The 15,307-nt window shown below is 46.3% G+C and overlaps 1 protein-coding gene across 1 annotated transcript in view; it reads right to left on the bottom strand.

Annotated features, from left to right (window-relative positions):
- Positions 1-703: 703 nt before the first annotated feature.
- LOC310856456 (transcriptional repressor p66-beta-like) overlaps positions 704-15,307 on the bottom strand; it is a gene marked incomplete at its 5' end in the record, with an annotated part of 30,365 nt that continues 15,761 nt past the window's right edge. Inside the window, 5 exons of the mRNA XM_083761905.1 lie at positions 704-4,026; positions 4,760-5,141; positions 6,634-6,720; positions 11,003-11,205; positions 12,631-12,991. Coding sequence (XP_083618031.1) covers positions 3,890-4,026; positions 4,760-5,141; positions 6,634-6,720; positions 11,003-11,205; positions 12,631-12,991 — 1,170 coding nt within the window. The 3' untranslated portion in view covers positions 704-3,889. The remainder of the gene's footprint in view (positions 4,027-4,759; positions 5,142-6,633; positions 6,721-11,002; positions 11,206-12,630; positions 12,992-15,307) is intronic.

Genomic DNA, 15,307 nt, shown 5'->3' with positions numbered 1-15,307 from the left:
ACAATACCCCCCCCCCCCCCCTCACCGTCAGGTGGGGAATCTACACCCCGAATCTCTTCCGCTGCGTACTATGTACTACACCACACCCCCTAACCCCCTCCTCCCCAGAACAGGGTTCAAGTGGTTAAAGCATAAAAAAACAAATCAATATTGCTGAAAGAATGCAAAATATAACAGCACAATATCATTATTATTATTAATTATTATTATTATTTTTTTTATACAATGAAAAACGAGATGATCCAGGAGTACAGAGAACAGAGAGAGAGAGAGAGAGAGAGAGAGAGAGCGAGAGAGAGAGAGAGAGAGAGAGAGAGACATAGAGGTGCTGCTGCATTCAACAGGAGATAGAAACGGTTTAGGGATGCGGTTCAGGTACACACAGAGATCACAGATATCACAAAGTAACGCCATGGCTTTTTAAAGATAAGTTCAGCTATAGACAGAAGAAGCGCAGAGAAGAGAACCCACCGCCTCTGCGCGCCCCAAGAGGGAAGCCTTATGTACAGTCAGGAACATTTTCAGAGTAATAATAACATTGCATGAGTTCAGAGAGAAAAGAGAGAGCGAGAAGAGAGAGAAACAAATAAGGAAAAAAAAATTGCTTGAACGAGTTCCATTCATTTGACATGTTTTAGCTTTTTTTGTTTCTATATATATATATATATATGAAACAAGAAACTTAAATTTGATTGACACGTCATTTAATTTTTTTTTTTTGCTTTTTGTTTTGCTTTTTAAAATGTTAAAATCTTACAAAAATGTAAGCCCTGAAAATGCTGTGCGGGACAGGGCGCGTCATGGTATAGCGATGATGGAGAGAGAGATAGAGAGAGAGTCTGGTTCATACGGGTTTAGAGACTCTCGACGTCGTCCTCGAGGACACACAAAGACTGCATTTGATGCTTAAAAAAACTCATAACGTCGTTCACGTCCGTAACGTACGTGCTAACAAAACCTTTGACTCTCCACGAGAGTCGTTCCTTAAAGTCTGTACTTTATTATATATTTAGTTTTAATACTTTATTCTGGCAGGAAAACAACAAAAAAAGCCAGTCACCGTATTGTGTATTTAATTCCTCAGTGAGACTTTTTTTTTTTAGACCAATGTTTTTTTTTTCTTTTTCATTGAGCTGAGATTGAAGTCTCCTGGGTGACGAATTCAAAGTTTTTCCTTATAGCTCTATATTCTGATAGTAGGTATTGTCATAAGAGTGTTTGTTAGGGGTCTTCCCATTTCTCCCAGTCTTTAATAAACAGAAAATACATTTTCTTTAGCTTGGGATTACCATGCAATATCACCCGATCAGGGGAGAGAATTCAACAACGATCATTCACTTGGATGGTAGTGGCTCAGGGGGATAGAGTGTCCGGTAGAGCGGCCGGATGGGAAAACCATGCTCCCAGATGAGCAGGCTGGTGCCTTGCATGGTTTCCTCCTCCATCGGTGTGTGAATGCGTGAATGTAATCTATGTAAAGCAATATGGATGAAAGCACTATATAAAAGCACAATTTTTTATCTCTCTCCCGATTGGATATAACTGGTATCCTGGCTTGAAAAAGCATTTTTCTGTTAAAGAACTAGAAAGAGACATACAGGGAGACGGTCACTGAACAAACATTCTATATATTTTCTAATGATTCATATCGAAATATAGAGCTATTTAATACTTTCTTTTTAACCAAAAAAAAAAACATCACTTACACCACCTTTAATGCAGAATACAATTGAGCGAAAACTAGTTGATAACGTGCGGTATGACTTGGTCTTTTTTTTTCCTTTTTTTGGGGGGTGGGGGGGGGGGGGGGGGGGTGATGCGTGCCACATTAAATGCGGCGAAAACTCAAAACGTAAAGCTAAGCCTCGTAGGAAAACAGCAGTAGCTGCAAGAAGAGATAAATAAAAAGGCTCAGTTTGTATTTGTAAGGAACTAAATACAAGTTGTGAGAATTTTATGATAAAAGAAGATTTAGAAGAACGTTTTTTTTTAAAGTTTTTTTTAGCCTCCAAAAAGTTTGGTCGGCCTTGCCTTGACAGACACATCGTCCTCGATTCCACACGTCCGTCAAAGGTGTGGTTGGTTAAATTTTTATCTCGTCCAATGGAGTCCATCCGTAAAACAGATCTGTCCAATCCGAGGTGGTCTTCTTCCGTCCTCCGGTAAAGAAAAAAAAAAAGAAAACCCATCACGGCACGGTCACGCACGTTATCGTCCCTGTCGAGGGGGGGGGGGGGGGAAACCTCATTATGTCCAAAAGTGTAACTTTTCAGGATTCGACTTCGGAAGCGTCAAGAGTAGCAGTCAGATCGACAAGCCCAAAATGTGTCGCTTTGCTCTGCGTCTCGAGCTTGTGGATCTGCGAACTGTGGGCGCTTTTGTGGGGAGGGGGGTTCCAGGTGGTCCCCAGCTCTCCAAGAGTTAAACTATTGTTAAACTAATTTATACAAAGTCTACAAAATTAGAGAATGTAGAAGAATTGTTATTTTGATCAACATTTGCCAAAAAAGCATGGAATTGTGGACACGATCATATCCAAACGACAACAACATATTCTTTAGTTTTGGGGTCTTTGAGAGGCTCATCAAATGGTGGTTCGATCCGTGGCTCAAATGCTGAATTAAAATAATGGGCTCTTTATATAAAAAAAAAGGGGGTTGAAAACCCACTGCTGTAGTGTGACGAAGTATAAGGGCGTTCGTTCATTTACGACACAAAACACAAGACAAGTTAAATCATGGAGATTAAGAGGTTTCATTGCCCTCGACAGCGAAGAGATGCTTCAGAAGCAGGTTAGTGTCCACGTTCACTTCCATCCTATGGGAGCACGCAGTGGGAGTGTCTTCGTTCTGACGCACAATTCAGCGCGTCCAAAAGCGTTGGGTTGGCTTTGACCGGGGTGTGCGGCGTCATCCAATAATAGGGTAATACGTTTGTGGTTGACCCCTACTTGTGGAAGGAATCTTTGCTTGCTTGGACACATCTTCCGGTGAGCCGGTGAACGCATGTTTTCCGGAGGCTGTTCCAAGTCAAACGAACTACACAACACACCCCCCAGGGGGGGGGAAAGCGGGCGGCACTACAGTGCCCCCGCCGCAACCCCCGACACGCGTTGGCTTATACAGCCGCTTCCGACGCAGAGGAGTGACCGTAACCCATGGACCCGTGGTTCTCAAAGTAGGGGGGGGTAAACTGATAGTCGGGGACCAAACGGAACCTTACAGGTCCGTAACTCCCGAGAGCGTGCAAATAATGGAACCAAAATGGAACCCGTATACGATACGGGGTTGGGGGAGAGGGGGGGGGGTGGCCATTTGGTTCGTCAGGCCCCTAAGCCAAGTACGTACTTGGCCCCTTATAAGCCATGCCATGACATATTTTTTAACGTTTTTTAAGAACCACTGCCTTTATAAGACAAACGCACACACAAAAAAAAGAAACCCAAGTCTCACATCATGGTTCTCATTTTTGCTGCACCAGTTAGTTGACCGACCACCACCACCACTGTTTGTGTGTGCGTGTGTGTGTGTGTGTGTGTGTGTGTGTGTGTGTGTGTGTGTGTGCGTGCGATCATCACATGCTGCTGGTGAGTGGAGGAGTGTTATTGGAAAGGTTGGGGGAGTTCAGACTTTGCTCGTCAAACAACAACCTTATACAAGCTCTGCTGTGTTTCCGTTTTCCTTTTCAGAAAGGGCTCCGGGTTTTTGATAGCAAAACATGCTATGGTCGTCGAGGGAGAGAAGGGTTCTTTATATGTGAGCAAAATCGGAGACAATCACAATGTAGCTGTAAAGAGAAGGGTTTGGAAGGGGGGGCAGGGGGGTATTTATGACCAGTCTAGAGACTGTGGGCTTTACAGTAGAGAGGGGGCGGAGGGAGGGTTTTATTTTTATTTCTGACCAGTCAGAGACTGGGATATAGAGCGGGGCGGGATCATGTCCAGGAGGTACTCTCTCTGTCGGTCGGCGAGGCTGGAGGACTTGGGAGAGGCCAGACTGGCTGGATTCAGGTAGCCCAGAGACATGCCTGCAGGACACGGAGAGAGAGAGAGAGAGAGAGAGAGATAGGTTTTAAAATAATGTCCGCCAGACGTGGTACATTAATATATTATTTATGTGTGATTCTGTCAAACTGGGGACAATTACATTTAAATGTAATTAAAAAAAATGCATCGCGATGCAAACAGCCGAGAGCACAATAGAGTTAAACTCCCTTCCTTGTTCAACGTCCTTAAAAAAAATAGCCTTAGACCAGTCATTAGTCCTACAACTACAACCCATCTCAAACCCTCACCCTAAACCTAACCTCCCACGGGGCAGCACACCTAAATCTAACCTTAACCCATGTCTAACCAATGACCAGTCTAAACTAAGTATGCACCCCGAATAGTTTTCATTAATTTGCAAAGAGGATATACCGTATATTACCAAATAGTAGCCCGGGCTGTTAATATGCAAAATCGATTCGGACCCCGGGCATTTATAAGTTATTTGCAATAGGCTGTTATTTATTTTTGCACCGGTCTGCACAAGGCCATTATTTGGTCCCTGAATCAACGCTCTGGACCAGAGCTAGTGGTTCCAGAACCAACGCTCTGGACCATAGCTAGTGGTTCCAGAAGTACAAATACCTCAAAATTGTACTTAAGTACAGCACTTAAGTAAAAGTTACTTTTCCACCACTGCTGGCCCACCCATGCAAGACTATCCCCGGTACCAATGCTAATACGTTTCAGAAACTAGTCTCTATAGTTCCTCACCAGGCAGGCTGTAGATGTTTCTGCGGCTGTCATGGTGGTGTTGGTGGTGGTGTTGCTGCTGTTGTTGTTGTTGGTGGTGGTGATGTTGCTGCTGCTGCTGCTGCTGCTGTTGCTGCTGTTGTTGATGGTGCTGCTGGTGGTGGTGCGAGCGGCCGTGTCCTCCCGCGCTGCTGCCCAGCGGGCTGCTGCTGTGTTTGCTGGCCTGCTGCTGGAGACTCATCAGGCCGGCGCTCATGGAGAACTGGGAGGAGTGGGAGGAGACCTGGTGGGAGGACTGGTGGGAGGACACCTGGTGGGAGGACTGGTGGGAGAAGGCGGACCCCGACACCGACCCGGACCCTCCTCTCTGTTGGACTCCGCTCTGGGGGTGGGAGGTCTGGTGCTGCAATGCCAGTGGCGGACGGACGGACAGACACACAGAACAGACAGTCAATTTATTTGGGCAGGTACAACTTCCTGGTCTCAATAATGAATTGCATTTATATGGCGCTTTTCTATGCACTACATGCATACTCAAAGCGCTTACAATGGTTCATTCATTCATACATTGGGAGGTGAAGCGGCCAGCGTCCTCACTTCCCACCCCCAATCCAACCCTTGATGCTGAGTGTCAAGCAGGGAGGCACTGCCTGGGTCCCATTTTTAGAGTCTTTGGTATGACCCGGCTGGGGATCGAACCCCGACCTCCCAGTCTCAGGGCGGACACTCTAACCACAAGGCCACTGAGCAATAGAGCACCGAAGTCCTGACGTAACTCGCTCATCCCTTTCGATTCCCCTGGTTTGCGGAAGTAATTTCTCCATGGAGAATAACATGGGGGTGATCTTAATATCGTCTACTATAAGCGTTGTGGTCCAAAAATAAACAAGCTGTCTCTGCGTTATTGTCGGGGAGGTGTCTCTGTATCGTTTGCAACAGTCAGTCACTCATACATGATACAGTCTGCTTCTAGCGAAAATGTAACTAATTCAGTAGCAGTAACATTAGCGTTTTCTCTCAGTCAGTTGATTCTTCATATCCATATGAGTGAAGCGGCCGGGATGACATGTTTATTTTTCAAACACAGTTCTTATATGAGGCGATCTAAAATCCCCCTATGGGGATTATAATGCAAATAAAAAGTACATGAACCTGAGGATTTGCGCCCTCTACCGATATTGATGTCAGACTTCGGTGCTCTATTGCGCATGTTTCTTTCCTTCCATGGAGCAACATGATGGAGTCCACCGTACGGTCTTTGCTTCCTAACCTTATTTAATTAACCTTGGGTTTCGGCAGAGCCTTCTTCAGAGCAGACTAAACAAAGTCAATTTACAATTTAGGCGATTTTAGCAGATGCTCTTTAGACACATTAAAACCGGGAAAGCATCCCGTGTCATTTTAGATGTCTAGCTCTAGATATAAATGTATATACTGTAGCAACGTTTTATTCAGAAAACTCATAGGATTTCGAAGACATTTTGTTATACTGTCCGACAGAAACAAATAAATGTTTGCTCCGATTAATGCTGCATTCACATGGGATCAGGCAAGCGGTATAGACAGCAAGCGGACTTCATCTTAGTGGACGGGAGCTCGACCAACATTGAGTCATGACCTTTGGCACGATCCTGTTTCTGGTCAAATCCCACGAGGGGTTAGAAGAGTAAAGTTACCGAGTGCAGCTTACAGTAAACCGGGATAATGTATAAGTCTGACTGAGTGGTCATTGTTGATAGATAAATCACAAAATGAATAAAGGTGTTTGCTCAGGTATACTATTAATTAGCACAGAGTGTGCTTTGGTAACAAGTTAACGACACGTTGATGTGTGTGTGCGCGCACATGTGTGTGTTTGTGTGTGTGTGTGTGCGTGCGTGCATGTGAGCGTATACCTGTCTGTGTTGTCGCAGTGCATCTTTGCTGCCACTAGGAGGCGTGTGGGCGGAGCTGCTGGACATCTGCATCCTCTGTTCTATTTCCTGTTAAACACGCAAAACAAACATTTGACAATATTGGTAAATCGGTACATTTTAGGTAAACATTTGACAGCTGAGGGCATCACGTCTCAAACGGGGGAAAAAAACCCCAGTTTTCGGTTTTCTCCCGAAATCAACAATGTCGCGTTCAAATCGATTATCGATGAACTTTTTCATAATCGATTGAATGTATCGTCTGTCCGGGCGAATACCTCGTGTTATGTCCCCAAACTGTTACCTTTCAGGATGAAAATAAAAACACTAGCGAGCAGGGACGTGCACAGAGTGTTAGAGACGTGCACAGAGTGTTAGAGACGTGCACAGAGACGTGCACAGAGTGTTAGAGACGTGCACAGGGACGTGCACAGAGTGTTAGAGAGGCAGGGACGTGCACAGGGACGTGCACAGAGTGTTAGAGACGTGCACAGAGTGTTAGAGACGTGCACAGAGTGTTAGAGACGTGCACAGAGACGTGCACAGAGTGTTAGAGACGTGCACAGAGACGTGCACAGAGTGTTAGAGACGTGCACAGAGACGTGCACAGAGTGTTAGAGACGTGCACAGAGACGTGCACAGAGTGTTAGAGACGTGCACAGAGTGTTAGAGACGTGCACAGAGACGTGCACAGAGTGTTAGAGACGTGCACAGAGTGTTAGAGACGTGCACAGAGACGTGCACAGAGACGTGCACAGAGACGTGCACAGAGTGTTAGAGACGTGCACAGAGTGTTAGAGACGTGCACAGAGTGTTAGAGACGTGCACAGAGACGTGCACAGAGTGTTAGAGACGTGCACAGAGACGTGCACAGAGTGTTAGAGACGTGCACAGAGTGTTAGAGACGTGCACAGAGTGTTAGAGACGTGCACAGAGACGTGCACAGAGTGTTAGAGACGTGCACAGAGACGTGCACAGAGTGTTAGAGACGTGCACAGAGACGTGCACAGAGTGTTAGAGACGTGCACAGAGTGTTAGAGACGTGCACAGAGTGTTAGAGACGTGCACAGAGTGTTAGAGACGTGCACAGAGACGTGCACAGAGTGTTAGAGACGTGCACAGAGACGTGCACAGAGTGTTAGAGACGTGCACAGAGACGTGCACAGAGTGTTAGAGACGTGCACAGAGACGTGCACAGAGTGTTAGAGAGGCAGAGACGTGCACAGAGTGTTAGAGACGTGCACAGAGACGTGCACAGAGACGTGCACAGAGACGTGCACAGAGACGTGCACAGAGACGTGCACAGAGACGTGCACAGAGTGTTAGAGAGGCAGAGACGTGCACAGAGTGTTAGAGACGTGCACAGAGACGTGCACAGAGTGTTAGAGACGTGCACAGAGTGTTAGAGACGTGCACAGAGTGTTAGAGACGTGCACAGAGTGTTAGAGACGTGCACAGAGTGTTAGAGACGTGCACAGAGTGTTAGAGACGTGCACAGAGACGTGCACAGAGACGTGCACAGAGACGTGCACAGAGACGTGCACAGACAATATTTGACAATATTGGTAAATCGGTACATTTTAGGTAAACATTTGACAGCTGAGGGCATCACGTCTCAAACGGGGGAAAAAAACCCCAGTTTTCGGTTTTCTCCCGAAATCAACAATGTCGCGTTCAAATCGATTATCGATGAACTTTTTCATAATCGATTGAATGTATCGTCTGTCCGGGCGAATACCTCGTGTTATGTCCCCAAACTGTTACCTTTCAGGATGAAAATAAAAACACTAGCGAGCAGGGACGTGCACAGAGTGTTAGAGACGTGCACAGAGTGTTAGAGACGTGCACAGAGACGTGCACAGAGTGTTAGAGACGTGCACAGGGACGTGCACAGAGTGTTAGAGAGGCAGGGACGTGCACAGGGACGTGCACAGAGTGTTAGAGACGTGCACAGAGTGTTAGAGACGTGCACAGAGTGTTAGAGACGTGCACAGAGACGTGCACAGAGTGTTAGAGACGTGCACAGAGACGTGCACAGAGTGTTAGAGACGTGCACAGAGACGTGCACAGAGTGTTAGAGACGTGCACAGAGACGTGCACAGAGTGTTAGAGACGTGCACAGAGTGTTAGAGACGTGCACAGAGACGTGCACAGAGTGTTAGAGACGTGCACAGAGTGTTAGAGACGTGCACAGAGACGTGCACAGAGACGTGCACAGAGACGTGCACAGAGTGTTAGAGACGTGCACAGAGTGTTAGAGACGTGCACAGAGTGTTAGAGACGTGCACAGAGACGTGCACAGAGTGTTAGAGACGTGCACAGAGACGTGCACAGAGTGTTAGAGACGTGCACAGAGTGTTAGAGACGTGCACAGAGTGTTAGAGACGTGCACAGAGACGTGCACAGAGTGTTAGAGACGTGCACAGAGACGTGCACAGAGTGTTAGAGACGTGCACAGAGACGTGCACAGAGTGTTAGAGACGTGCACAGAGTGTTAGAGACGTGCACAGAGTGTTAGAGACGTGCACAGAGTGTTAGAGACGTGCACAGAGACGTGCACAGAGTGTTAGAGACGTGCACAGAGACGTGCACAGAGTGTTAGAGACGTGCACAGAGACGTGCACAGAGTGTTAGAGACGTGCACAGAGACGTGCACAGAGTGTTAGAGAGGCAGAGACGTGCACAGAGTGTTAGAGACGTGCACAGAGACGTGCACAGAGACGTGCACAGAGACGTGCACAGAGACGTGCACAGAGACGTGCACAGAGACGTGCACAGAGTGTTAGAGAGGCAGAGACGTGCACAGAGTGTTAGAGACGTGCACAGAGACGTGCACAGAGTGTTAGAGACGTGCACAGAGACGTGCACAGAGTGTTAGAGACGTGCACAGAGTGTTAGAGACGTGCACAGAGTGTTAGAGACGTGCACAGAGTGTTAGAGACGTGCACAGAGTGTTAGAGACGTGCACAGAGTGTTAGAGACGTGCACAGAGACGTGCACAGAGACGTGCACAGAGACGTGCACAGAGACGTGCACAGAGACGTGCACAGAGACGTGCACAGAGTGTTAGAGAGGCAGAGACGTGCACAGAGTGTTAGAGACGTGCACAGAGACGTGCACAGAGACGTGCACAGAGACGTGCACAGAGACGTGCACAGAGACGTGCACAGAGTGTTAGACACGTGCACAGGGACGTGCACAGAGACGTGCACAGAGACGTGCACAGAGACGTGCACAGAGTGTTAGAGAGGCAAGGGGTTGAAATCCCGGAGGGAGGGCACTTTTGGACAAAAAAAGTGAAACCAAATGGAACCGCACGGGTCCATTTGGAGTGGCATTTGCATTTTTTGTTCGCCGTAGTAAATGTTGCATTCGTGGTCTGGAGAGGGCAGTTGTTTTACAGACGGGTAAAAGGGCAGGGGCTGATGCTGGTTGAAAACCCACTGCATTAGTTTGATTAACGGTTGCCCCCCCCCACCTCCCCTCTTAGACCGGATCAGAAAAGAGCAAGAGGAGTTGACTCCCGTCTAGCTGGGTTCAGTGTTCCCGTGTGTGTTTGTATTAATGGTTTTGCTCTCTCGTATTGATTAGCTTTGCTGAGAACAACAACACTGTATCCCTGGCTTGTTACTATGGCGACAGGGAAATGACCACTGTTGCCAGATTGCGTGAGATAAATAAGGGGGGAGTTCTATGAAAACAAGCCCAAAAGGCTATTTGAAAATAGCCACAACACAAATCTTGTATGGGGGTCCCTGGCACAAAATATGTTTAGATGTTTTAGGGTCCTTGGACAAATACATTAACACTCCGATTGCCCGGGGGTTATTTAATTTATAGCAGCGGAGCACTTTTACCGACGAACTGGATGCTATCCCGGATGTGGATGTAGCAGCTAAATGTAGCCAAAACACTCTAGAGCCGATCGACAACAATGGGAGGTATGATTAATTATATCGCGACTAGCGACGGGACCGCGGTGGGCCGTCTAACGCATGACCTTTTCTTAGAATTGGACGGGATGATTTAGATCAACATTGTAAGATTTTTGGTCTCGTCGGCTAAACAGGGGGGGAACATTTTCGATGACGTCGCACTGTTACGCAACAGAGTGAACTTCGTCCTGGGCGCTGGGTGTTACTAATTGAAAGGACGGTGAACTGTGGGTCCTTGACATGGAAATGTTTTGAACACTAAGAAACAAGCCCAAAATAAACGACTACACTTTTAGAAACAAGCGCCCATAAAACCTGCAACTACAAATATTACAAACAAGCAACTTTACAGAAAAAGAAGCCCAAGGTCGCTTATAATAGTAAGCGGGCATGGCAACACAACCGCGACAACTGACCTGCTCCTGTTGCAGGGCCTTGACGAACGCGTTCTTCAGCCTATTGGTGTGCTCCGCCTTCAGCGCCTTCTTCTGATTGGACGACATGCAGGTCTCGCACAGGATGCGCCCGCCCGTCTCCTGCTTCCAGTGGGGCGTGAAGTCGGTCTGGCACTGGGCGCAGGAGAAGGGCTCCATGGAGGACAGCGGGGAGCACATCTTCCCTGTTCAGACACAATGGAGAAATCAGGAGAAATCAGGAGAACAACAGGGGGCACATCTTCCCTGTTCAGACACAACGGAGAAATCAGGAGAACAGCTGGGAGCACATCTTCCCTGTTCAGACACAACGGAGAAATCAGGAGAACAACAGGGGGCACATCTTCCCTGTTCAGACACAACGGAGAAATCAGGAGAACGGCTCCATGGAGGACAGCGGGGAGCACATCTTCCCTGTTCAGACACAACGGAGAAATCAGGAGAAATCAGGAGAGCAGCTAGGAGAGAACATCTTCCCATTTCAGACACAACGGAGAAATCAGGAGAACAACAGGGAGAACATCTTCCCTGTTCAGACACAACGGAGAAATCAGGAGAAATCAGGAGAACAACAGGGAGAACATCTTCCCTGTTCAGACACAAAAGGAGAAATCAGGAGAAATCAGGAGAACAACGGGGAGCACCTGTTCAGATACAACGACGGACAGACACGCAGACAGACTGACACATGACCAGACTGACAGTGTCCACGGTCGATGGACTATGAGCACCGCCATCAAAACCACCGTTTTGGTGAAGAGGTGACCACCGGAAAGGTGGCCAACTCTACACCTAAAACTGGAGTATGAATTAAGCAATATCACACGAGAGGTTTTAACGTCAAGCAACGGAGAAGTGCATTAATGACGTCAAAACCACCCCCTCAAGTGTAATATTGCAATTATACAACAGTTACCCTTAAAACTAAGAAAATCGCTGAAAAGACAGATGTAGTCACTAGTACTACGACCACAAATGTCCCAAGAAACTATAGCTAGCCTATAGCCACCGAGTTTGCTAGCGCTCTGCAGGGAGAACAGAGCAGCTGAATTCTTTGTTTCGATTAGGTGTGTGAGTGGCACACAAAATTAAGTGGAAACCGAGCTACACTTCCTAACCATCTGTCCATTGTACCAAGACATCAGAGACACATACTTCCCACAGATTACCACACACGGAGATTTTGAAAACATGACCAATGACAAAAAACTCCCATATCTACTGGGTGAAGTACAACAATGTGCAAACACAGCAGCAAGATTTGTGAGTTGCTGTGATAGGAGAAGGCTATCAAATGGAACACAACCATCCTAAAGACTAATCATTGTGTATATTCCTGCAACTATACCTGCATCGAGTGATCTTGGTACATAGAAGTTGATCTATTGAAGATTCTGACCTTCAAAGTACATCATTTTTGTTTTGATTGTATTGCTGTATTGTTGTTATTGTTATTGTTATTGTTCTTTCTGCTTTGGCAATGTAAACGTATGTTTTCTCATGCCAATAAAGCCCTTTGAATTGAATTGAATTGAGTGGTGCTCGTTTGAACCATGGCCGTTTCAACCAATCAGATTGCTTATCCTCGCTAACGATGAAACGAGACTCACCCTGGCTGTCCAGCACCGAGTCCACCACCTCCTCCAGGCCGATCATGTAGATGAACTCTCCGTTGGCCGCCGACGGCAGGAAGTGGAGGAGGGGCGCCGGCGGGTTGGGTGGCGGGATGTCCAGCAGGGTCTTCTCCAGCTGCTTGCGCAGCGCCAGCTTGGCGGCGGCCTGGCTGCTGGCGGGGTCCGGGGGGGACGCGGCGGCGGCCGCGGCCGCGGCGGCCGCCTGCTGTTGTTGCTGTTGTTGTTGTTGTTGCTGCTGTTGGGACGACAGGTTCATGTACATCACCGCGGAGGAGGAGGAGGAAGAGGAGGTGGAGGAGGCAGAGGAGCGCTGCTGCTGCTGCTGGGACATCGCCACCTGGTGGTTTAGGGGAGAGAGACGGAGGGGAGCCCAAAACCACACCAGTTCAGTATTTAACCCATTTTGACCTGGGAACGATTCTGCAAATGTCTTCTATAAATCCTGACTGTTTTCTTGAAAAAGCTGTTTTTCTATGTCAGTCGTTCTCAAACACTTTCATGTCACTTTTCACGATTCTTCAAAAATAGCAGACCTAAAAGCTCGTAGCGCGCGCTATGAGCTTGTAGATCTGCTATTTTTCAATAGCTAAAGCACAACATAATGCTAACACCAAAATGGGTTAAGTCCGACGTCATTTTGTAGTGCTATACGTTAGGTCCGGGTCCATGTGGCACCTGCAGCTCCCGTCCGCATCTCATTGTTAAATTAGAATATCTAAACGTGTGAATCTTTTTACAATGACGTTATTTTTCAGAAAGGAAGCCATTGAGGGTTAAAATGGGTCTTAATGCTTCCAACTTGAGTAGAATTATTAATGTTTTCATGTTCATGACAACAAAAATATATGATGTGGAGACAATAAAGACTATTATTATCATTATTATTGAAGGTGCGGTAAAATAAAATATTTCGGGGGCATATTTAGAATGTGTGCAGGCTTGAGTATGTTGAATCTAGTTTATATTAATGAGGATTTAGTTGACACAATAAAATAAAATGGCGATAGTATTCCATGTGGGGCAGACGGCCTGTCACAGCCAGATTTGGGAGAGCAGCAGCTTTGTTGTTGCGAGGAAAGCGGTAAAATGAGACTTTCGTGGTTGTTTTTGTCTCAGATTTAGTCCGACAGAGCGTCACAGTATAACTCTATGGGGACACAAAAGCGACACAAAAGTAGGACCCGGAAGTATCTCAGGAGGGGGCGCTCACGTCACGGCTAAAATACTGAATGGGTCGAGAGAGAGAGACGCAACGAAACGGTTTAATGAAGCCCAGACCCACACCGGTAGGGACAAAACCGTTGTCGGGTCGACCACACCAATGCAACTCAATCTTGGTATTTGGATTGATGATTGAGAGACGTACTTTTAAACACCATGTAGAGGTCCTTGCTGGTAAATTGCGACAGACATTTAGCTTTTTGTATAGAAATAAAGCCAGCTTTCCGGTCATTAGCAGAAAGAGGGTAGTTGAGGCAGTGTTCCTGTCTGTCTTGGATTATGTGGACATAATCTATAGACATGCAGCAGCATCCACTCTTACATCCATAAACTCTGTTTATCACTCATCGGTTCGATGTATTACAGGTGATAGTTATGGTACTCACCATTGATTAGATTTATTACAGGTGATAGTTATGGTACTCACCATTGATTAGATTATATTACAGGTGATAGTTATGGTACTCACCATTGATTAGATTTATTACAGGTGATAGTTATGGTACTCACCATTGATTAGATTTATTACAGGTGATAGTTATGGTACTCACCATTGATTAGATTATATTACAGGTGATAGTTATGGTATTCACCATTGTATCTTATAGAACACGGTTGGATGGTCCTCCCGGTCAGAGAGACGAGAACTACCTGTTCTTGTATAAAGCCATGCTTGGAGATTGTCCTAAATGCATCTCATCTTTCCTGAAATGGGACCCTAATACACCCGGTCAAGTAATTTCCCCAAATTCAAGGTACCAAGAGTTAACTCTGAACTTGGTAGATCTGCTTTTAGCTTCTGTGGCCCTAGTACATGGAATGACCTGCAAACGACATTGAAATTGACCACATTGGTACCCTTGCATCGTTGTAAAAACCTTGGTGAGAATACAGACCCCCACATTGGCCCACAATACGTAACTGTTTTTAGATCATTTCAAAATTAGTATCTGCTTTTTTATTTGTAAACTTATGTAATTCACATTTACGATTTGCGTTTGTTTTTCTTGTGATGTTTTTTGTCTATATGATATTGTATTACTCGACGGCACTGAAAATGAGTCTGATTACTCAAGTGTAATTTCGAGAATAAATAAAACTTGAATGAATGAATGAGTCTCGTCCCAACCCTTTGGCGTGGTTTGGGCTTTAGTGTTGTGTTGCAGCAGTGCGACGTGTCCTGGTGGCGCATTGTCGACGCAGGTGATTCAATTCAAAAGGAGCTGTGGATATTTCACATCTTTCTTTTGCATATTTCACAACTTTCCGCATAAACTCTGCATATTTCATCGCACAATCAAGGATTTTAGCCTGCATAATCAAGGATTTTACATACACGAGGTGGGGTTGGCCTTTCTGTGTGGAGTTTGCATGTTCTCCCCGTGTCCCCTATAGGTAGCCTCACAAAAAAACATGCAGTAATGCTGGTCTC

The sequence above is a fragment of the Protomyctophum parallelum genome (assembly GCF_964188405.1).
Source record: "Protomyctophum parallelum genome assembly, chromosome: 3".
Taxonomy (NCBI): domain Eukaryota; kingdom Metazoa; phylum Chordata; class Actinopteri; order Myctophiformes; family Myctophidae; genus Protomyctophum; species Protomyctophum parallelum.
This window is presented reverse-complemented; position numbering and strand designations above follow the sequence as displayed.